General features: G+C 47.2%; 1 protein-coding gene across 3 annotated transcripts in view; it reads left to right on the top strand.

Moving 5' to 3' along the window:
• The window catches only part of Tmem173 (transmembrane protein 173), a 7,864-nt gene extending 3,597 nt beyond the window's left edge, over positions 1-4,267 (top strand). For 2 of the 3 annotated variants that reach the window (XM_029568909.1, XM_029568908.1), the window contains exons 6-8: positions 1,662-1,918; positions 2,737-2,923; positions 3,457-4,267. In XM_029568909.1, the coding sequence (XP_029424769.1) occupies positions 1,662-1,918; positions 2,737-2,923; positions 3,457-3,650 (638 nt within the window). In that variant the 3' untranslated portion in view covers positions 3,651-4,267. The remainder of the gene's footprint in view (positions 1-1,661; positions 1,919-2,736; positions 2,924-3,456) is intronic. The other variant, XM_008844288.3, reaches the window with a different exon arrangement.
• Positions 4,268-8,704: the final 4,437 nt, after the last annotated feature.

An 8,704-nucleotide genomic window follows, 5' to 3' on the forward strand; every position in this document is an offset into this window, starting at 1 on the left:
AAAAATAAAAAAAAAAAAAAAAATTCCTGTCATAAAATTTAAAAAAAAAAAAAAAGCATTCCTGTCCTCATGAAGGTTGTTACAGGGTTTTTTTTGTTTTTGTTTTTGAGAGAAAGTCTCTTGTAGCTTAGTCTGACCTAAAACTCCCTATGTAGTTGAGGATAACCTTGAACTTCTCTGATCCTTCTGTATCTACCTCCCAAGTACTAGGATCACAGGTATGCACCACTATACATGGCTTGTTATTGTTGTTTTGTAATTAATTTAATTCCAGGTCTTAGGAGGCAGAGGCAGGTGGATCTCTGAGTTCTAGGTTAATCTGATCTACATAGCCAGTTACAGGCCAGCCAGGGCTACATAGTAAAGACCGACTCTGTCTCAAAAAAAAGAAAAAGATTTATTTGTTTTATATTTTTTTGTGTATGTTTGTGCCAGTGTGAGTTTATGTGCACCATGTGCTTACTGGGGCTTTTCCTTTGTCTTTTGAGATAAAACCTCCAACTTGTATGTGATGACCCTTCTGCCTCTGCCTCTTGAGTGCTGGGATTACAGATGTTATGCCACCACACTTAGCTTCCTAAGAATGTTTTTGATAAATATTTATTCCATGCCCTATCCCCTGTGTACCCTTTCTCTTTGAACTCATATGCTGTGAGCGATCATTATCATTCAAATTAAATATAATTTAATTTTTTTATTTTTTATTTTATGTGTATGTATATATTGCTTGCATGTAGGTAAGTGTACCCATGTTGTGCAATGCCTGAGGAGGACAAAAGAGGCTGTTGGATCCTCTGTAACTGGAGTTATAGTTGTTAGCTGCCATGTGGGTGCTGGGATTCAAACCTGGGTCTTTTGCAAGAATAGCCGATGTTCTTAACTGCTGAGCCATCTCTCCAGCCCCTAATTTAATTTTTTAAAGATTTATTTTTATTTATGTGTCTGTGTGAGTGAATGCAACCTGTGTGCAGGTGCCCATAGAGGCCAGAAGAGGGCACTGGATCCTCTGGAGCTAGAGTTAACAGGCAGTTATCAGCTGCCTGATGTAAGTGCTGGGAACTGAACTCAGGTCCTCTGGAAGAGCAACAAAAGCTCTTAACCCTGAGCCATCTTTCCAGGACCCATCATTCATACTGTAGATAAGAAAAGTGACTCTGAGAGAGAAATGACTTGCCCATCATTAGATACCTGAGTGAGAGGAGGAGACAGGATTGGAACCCAGTTCTGGTCAGACCCTGAGTTCTTTACAGCTGTACTGGGGAGCTGGGGAGGCTCACTTATTCTTCTAACTTTTAAGCCTAGGCTGTGACTCTTCTCTATCTCCTGGCCTTTGGAACTAGACACCTGACTGTCTGCATCTGGGGATACTGGGAATGTCACCTCCCAGGGCTCTGCCAACCTCCTAGAGTCCCAGAGAGCTGTGCTGAGAAGGTTGATACAGAAATCCAAGAAAAGGAGAAGAGAGTAGAATAAGAGGAGGGATGGGGGAGTCCCTGGGTATTCGTCCCCTCCCCACAATCTCTGTCCTGTATATTGAGAGGGACCAGAACCCCCATGTCTTTTGTACCCATACACTGCAGAGGCTGATGACTTGGTTTTTGTTCCTAGATTGGATGGGAGACAGAATTAATGAGATGACTTCTTGGGCTTCCCTACTGCAGGGCTCCAGGCCCGGATGCAAATTTTCAATCAGCAGCATAAGAACATGCTATGTGGCGCCGGGAGCCAAAGGCTGTACATCCTTTTCCCATTGGACTGTGGGGTGCTTGATGACCTGAGTGTGGCAGACCCCAACATTCGCTTCCTGAATATTCTGCCCCAGGAAAGCATAGACCGTGCTGGCATCAAGGGTCGGATTTACTCCAACAGTGTCTATGAACTTCTGGAGAATGGGCAGCCAGTGAGTGCACAGAACAAGGTTAAGGAAGGGTCAGGCCCCCCACCAACCTTGGGTCCTAGCCACACACTGGTAAAAACTCACAACTCAGCTGGGCGTGGTGGCACATGCCTGTAGCACACTTGGGAGGCAGAGGCAGGCGGATCTCTGTGAATTCAAGGCCAGCCTGGTCTACATAGTGAGTTCCAGGACAGCTGGGGCTACAGGGAGACTCCGCTTCAAAAAGACAAAAAATGAAAACAAACAAACAAAAACCTTACAACCCTTCCCTGAGCCTTGTTGCCCAGTTGGTCTATCTTGCCTAGGGCAAGAAAAGATCCGTTTCTGAATGACACTGAGAAATAACATTTATGAAACACTACATACCAGAAACTATTCTATATGTACCATATGACCACCTCATTGAATCTTACCACACTCTTAGAGTTAGGGACTGTTTTGATTCCTGCTTCTACAAAAGAGAAAAATGAGTCTCAGAGACATACTGAGAAAGGCTGTAATAGATATGAAGGATTTGGAGTGGGTATGGGGAAACCTAGAGCAACACCAGATTCCACCCCAGACTCAATTTCCAGCCAGATCCGTTGGTGATCTGGTGTTCCTTGACTTGCTCCTGGATCATGGGAGGAGGATCTGTGAAGCGTGATTAGCCCAACTCAACCCTGATTCCAGAAAGGAGGTGTCAGAGGCAAAGGCAGGCCAGATAGCAGAGACCCCATCTGGAAGATCATCTCTCAGGACTGTCTCTTTGCAGACTGAAGCCTTAGCCCATGACACTGGGATCTGCAATTGGTCTGCCAGGGCTCCGGCTCAGCTAATCTTGTTCTCACCTCCTCCAGGCAGGCACCTGCATCCTGGAGTATGCTACACCCTTGAAGACTTTGTTTGCCATGTCACAGGATGGCAGAGCTGGCTTTAGTCGGGAGGATCGACTTGAGCAGGCCAAACTCTTCTGCCGGACACTTGAGGACATCTTGGCTGATGTCCCCGAGGTCCAGAACAACTTCCGCCTCATCGTCTACCAGGGTGAGAGACTAGTAGGGCTGGAGGTCAGGAGTCAGGAGTCCTGGTGTCTCTGAGAGGGTCAGGAAACATGGAAAGCCCATTTCCTGGGCTTTCTCAAGTGGTCAGAGTGGTCAACCGCTTGCCTGCTCCTACCCGAAGAGAGGTCTTTCTGCCACTCTAAAATACGACTCTGAAGTCTTTGGCTGAAGTAGAGCCTGAAGAGGGGGTGTCTAGGAGCCCTCCATCTAGAGATGCCACCAGAAGCAGAAAGGTCCTGGGTACCAGCCTTGAACCTGTTATTCCTTGGCTGTGTGGTCTTGAGAAGTTCTCTGCCCCTGTCTGAGTATCATCTCTACAAGCAAGAGGGTGGGTTTTCATGACCTCTGTAACCACTTGTAACTCTGGTATTCCTTAAGAGCAGCTTCAGAGGCTGTGCAGTAGGTGGGAAGAAAGGGGAAGGAGGGCTAGAGGATCTTGTTAGCAATTCCTAGGGGTGTGTTCTGGTGGGAGTGTATAGGGTCCTCACCCCACTCCATTCTATGTCCCTGTTCCAGAATCCACAGAGGGAAGCAACTTCTCACTGTCTCAAGAGATTCTCCGACACATGCGACAGGAGGAAAGGGAGGAGGTTACTATGAGCATCCCCCAGAACTCAGTGGCGCCCAATTCCTCCGAACTGTCAGAAGAGCCCAAACTCCTCATCAGTGATATGGAACAGCCTCTCCCGCTCCGAAGTGATCTCATCTGAGGGGCAGGGCCGCCTTGCCTGAGTCTCCAGTGGTCCCTAAGCCTCTTGACTGGGAGCTTTCCTCGGTGACTAGGGGCCTCATAGAGACTTCTCATCTATAGATGAGTCCCATATCCCTGGGCAAGCCATTTATTTCATCTCTGAGTTTCAGTCTACTCTGTGAAATTGGATCATAATGACTGCCCTGCCTGCCTCATAGGGCTGTTGTGAGGACTATGCATAGGTGGAAGTTTGGTGTAAATTGCTAGATAAACTTAAAAGATGTTCCAGGCATTCTCTGCTCTGATGTTAACCTGTCTGGATGCCATCAGCAGACTCTCTGATCCTCTGGCTTCTGGTCATGTGTGTTCAACAGGTACTCCAGTAGATGAATGGAGAGGGGGGAAATGTGAGGCAGGGGCATGTGCTCCCCTTAGCTCACTTCCTGCAGTACTGAGTAGGCTGTTCTACCAGGCTGCCCTCTCAGTAAACTTGTCCATCTCTAGGTTTCTGGAAGGGCCTCTTCCCCTTTTCCCTAGCGCTAGTATTGGTTTAACACAAGAGTACTTACTCTCTTGTGGTTTCCTTATATCCTGTCCTTAGTCTGTAGGGTTTTTTTTTTTTTGGTCTTTTTGAAGCAGGGTCTCTCTGTAGCCCCAGCTGTCCTGGAACTCACTATGTAGACCAGGCTGGCCTTGAACTCACAGAGATCTGCCTGCCTCTGCCTCCCGAATGCTGGGACTACAGGCATGCACCACTACGCCTGGCTTTTGTAGTTATTTTTAAAAATACTCCTCATATTACCCAGTTTGAGTGTGTCATCTTTTTGCTGCTAGGCTGTGATAGATATGAGACATTAGAACACATCATCCTTGTCATCCAAGTCTGCCTGCACATGCACTCTTTCCTGGCACCCCTCCTCACCCTATTACAGAACAATTGGGGATGGGTGCCATTTCAATCTGTAGAGCTTCACACTGAAAGCACAGAGTCAGGTGGTGTCCCACACCTCACCTGCCCTTTCCATGCCCTTGTGTCTAGTGGGAAGCTGGGGAGCAGGGGCCAGGGCTAGGTGAAGCCAGGACATAGATGCCATGAAGGGTACACAGCTGTGTCCTGGGCAAGGGGCCACTCAAAGGAGCAGAGATCATTGAATGGATGCCCCCAGATTGAGAGAGCTTGTAAAGGATCAGGGACGAGGAGTTTGTGTGAGGAGATGGGAACATATCCTGAGAGCATGGAACAACACTGCCAGTCACCACACTCTATGTCATTGTTGTCAGGACTAAGCCACTATAACAACACTATGGTGGTAGAGTCATCCCCATCTGGGAGGGTAGATGGTCCTTTCTACCAGCTCCACGCAGGCTGGACTTATTTGCTTGCTGTGATGGTTTGAATGAAAATGTCCCCCATAGGCTCCAAGTGTTAGGACATTTTGTCCCCAGATGATGGCGCTGTTTTGGGAGGTTTTAGAAGGTATGGCTATCCTGGAGGAAGCATGTCACTGGGGGTGGGCTTAGAGAGTTCTTAAGCCTTGCCAGATCCTCCAGTTGCTCTCTTGCTTCCTGTGCCTCCATGATGATGTGAGAGCTTACCGCCTGCTGTTCCTGTTCCAGCCACCTCCAGCCACCATGCCTCCCTGCCATGATGGACTATAATTCCCTTGGAACTGTAAGCTCAAATAAACTCATCCTTCTATAAATTGCTTGGGTCAGTGTTTCTATCACAGCAACAGAAAAGTGACTAATACAGTAATTGGTACCAGAGAGAGGGTTGTTGACTGTGAAGAACCTGACCATGTGGGGTTTTGGAGAAATGTGGAAGACTTTGGAAGTTTGGGCTAGAAAAGTAGTTGATTGCTGTAAGCAGAGCTTAACAGGCCATTCTAGTAAATGCCTAGAAGAAAGTAGTGCTGAGAGCAATGTAGTTCCAGAGGGGAATAAAGACTTAAGCAGCACTTGGGATATTTTGGCAGAGTCTGGTTGGAGTCTGCCCTTGACCTAAAAGCTTGCTGAGGCTAAGTTGAAAAGCAATGGACTAATTTCTCTGGTAGAAGAAATTTCAAGACAGCCTAATGTAGAAATGGTGGTGTGGCTATTAATGGTGACTATTATGCAGAGCTACAGTGAAAGAGAGCAAATGGGGCAGAAAGAAATACAGTTTGGATTGAAAAAGAGCACTAGGAAGATAAATGTTGGTGCCCTGGCATATGATGGAGAGGATCCCATTGATAAGGAGATTAAAGTGATTAAAGAGGGTGCTAGAGATTCGAACTTAAACAATGGAGAGAGTGCCTCCAGGGCAAGACCACACCCAGTTAAGCCTCCAACTTGTGAAATGAAAATGCTGCAGAGACCACTGAAGAGAAAAGCTTCTAAAAATGGACAAAGCAGGCTGGAGTCCATCCCAAACTTATAGTCAAACTTGGCATTGTCTTTCACCTGGTACTTGCTTTAGAGGAATGAAAGATGCAAGAGTGAAGGGGTCATCAGTTCTTCCTCTGCAGTTTCAGAGGGCTGCTGAGGCCAGGCAGCGTGCAGCAGGGGTTCCCCTACCTAGAGAAGGCCCTGATAGGCCATTACGTGAAGCTGTGAAGGTGAAACCTGGTTGGTAATGGAGACCCCAAGAAGTTCATGATGCCAGAGCTGTGAGTCATCTACCAAGAAGACCTACATACAGAAAGTGGTACTAGCCCAAGAGAGAGATGTGTGTTGCACACAGCAAAGCTAGAGAGGCTGGGCCATCTAAGTCCTTTGGAAGTAAAGTCCCAGAAGTTGGACATGGAGTGACTGGATTTGGTGTTCGCCCTGCTGGTTTTCAGTCTTGTTTTGGTCTGGTATTTCATTACTATGCTCCTTTCCTCCCTTTTGGAATGGTAATGTGTATTTGGTTACATTGTATGTTGGGAATATGTGATCTGTCTTTTGATTTTATAGAGGCTTACAGTTAAGATGTTTACCTAAGTCTCAGAAGAGACTTTGGACCATGGACTTTTAAACAGTATTGAGACTGATAATGACTATGGGGACTTTTAAAGTTGAACTAAATGCATTTTGCATTTTATAAGGTCATGAACCTATGGGGGCCAGGGGGTGGAATGTGATGGTTTGAATGAAAATGTTCCCCATAGGCTCTAAGTATTTGGACATTTTGTCCCCAGATGATGCCGTTGTTTTGGGAGGTTTTAGAAGGTATGGCTATCCTGGAGGAAGCACATCACTGGGGGTGGGCTTAGAGAGTTCTTAAGCCTTGCCAGATCTCCAGTTGCTCTCTTGCTTCCTGTGCCTGCATGATGATGTGAGAGCTTAGCTTCTGCTGCTCCTGCTTTAGCCATCTCCAGCCACCATGCCTCCCTACCATGACAGACTGTAATTCCTTTGGAACTGTAAGCTCAAATAAACTCTTCCTTCTAAATTGCTTGGGTCAGTGTTTCTATCACAGCAACAGAAAAGTGACTAATACACTTGCTCTACCTTAGTTTTCATCACAATTGCTCAGTATGCCAATATGTATTTCCTTTTCTTTCCTTCTTTTGTTTGGGGTGTGTGTGTATGTGTGTGTGTTTCTTCCAGTACTGGGGATCAATGCTTGGCAAGCATTCTACTGCTGAGCTACATCTTCAGCCCTTAAAATGTTTCTGAATGCAATGTCACTGTGGAGAAATGCCACACACACACACCCACACCCCCCCCACACACACACACATCAGAGAGAGTCAGCTGCCCTGAGGATGGCAGAACCAAGGAAATCAAGTTGATGGGGGCAGAGTGCCGCGAACCAAGACTCCGACCAGCAGAGCCGAGGAAAGGACAACACGGATGCCAAGGTAAGGTTCAAGCAATTCTCTCCCTTTTATTCTTCATCATCCCACAATATATACCCTTATCAGATCCATCCCACAATCAGACCGTCACACAGAGCCAATCAGGACATGAGCACGGGGCTAACATGCAGGCAGAGCAGCAAATCATTGGGCCACGCAATAGAATCATGCTCGGTGACGTATCATGTCAGGCAGGCTGCACGTGATCAAGCTTACAGCGCTTGCACGAGTTGGAGCAAACAAATGAGGTTCACGAGGCTTGGCAGACAGCCAGGGTGCCATCTTGGCCAGCTCGACCACGCCCGCTTCCCACACTAACCCTAACCCTAAACCTAACTCTCACGCCAAACTAATTTTAACCCTAAGCCTTACCGCTACCCGAACCCGAAACCGAACCCTAACCCAAAAGGAACCCGAACCCCTACGCCATTCCCATTCCCATACCCTCCCCTAGCCCCATCTCAGCCCCAGCCCAACCCCGAACCCTAATTAGAACTCAAACACGAACCCAAACTTGTACCCGAACACAAGCCCTAACCCTAAACCTAAACTTAGCCCTAGCCCTAGCCTTAGCCCTAGCCATAACCATAACCCTAAACCTAAACTCTCAGCCTAACCCAATCCTGAACCCTAAACCTAACCTCTAAACCTAACCCGAACCAAAACCCAAACACGAACCCGAACCCTAACCCTAATCCTAAACCTAGCCCTAGCACTACCTCTTAATCCTAACCGTAACCCTAACCCAACCCTAACCTCTAAACCTAACCATAAACCGAACCAGAACCCGAACCCTAACTCTAACCCTAACCCTAACCCTAACACTAAGACTAACCCGAAACCTAACCCTAACACTAATCTGTACCTGAACACGAACCCGAACCCTAACCCCAACCCAAATCAAAACGTGAACACGAATACGAACATGAACCCCAACCCCAACCACAACCCCAAGCGCAGCCCCAGTCCCAGGCCCATACTGAACTTGAACACAAAACCAAACCCTAACCCTAACCCTAGCCATATCACTTTCCCTAGCCCTAACACTAGTCCTAGCCCTAGCCCTAACCCTAACCTTAACCATAACCATAACCCTAACCCCTAACCCCTAACCCTAATGTTAAACCTAACCCTAACCCTATCCCTAGCGCTAGCACTAGCCCTAAACCTAACCATAGCCCTTGCCCTATCCTAACCCTAACCCTAACCCGAATCGAACCAGAAACTTAACATGAACCTGAACCTCAAC

This window comes from Nannospalax galili, unplaced genomic scaffold (assembly GCF_000622305.1).
Source record: "Nannospalax galili isolate Female #2095 unplaced genomic scaffold, S.galili_v1.0 scaffold760, whole genome shotgun sequence".
Classification (NCBI taxonomy): domain Eukaryota; kingdom Metazoa; phylum Chordata; class Mammalia; order Rodentia; family Spalacidae; genus Nannospalax; species Nannospalax galili.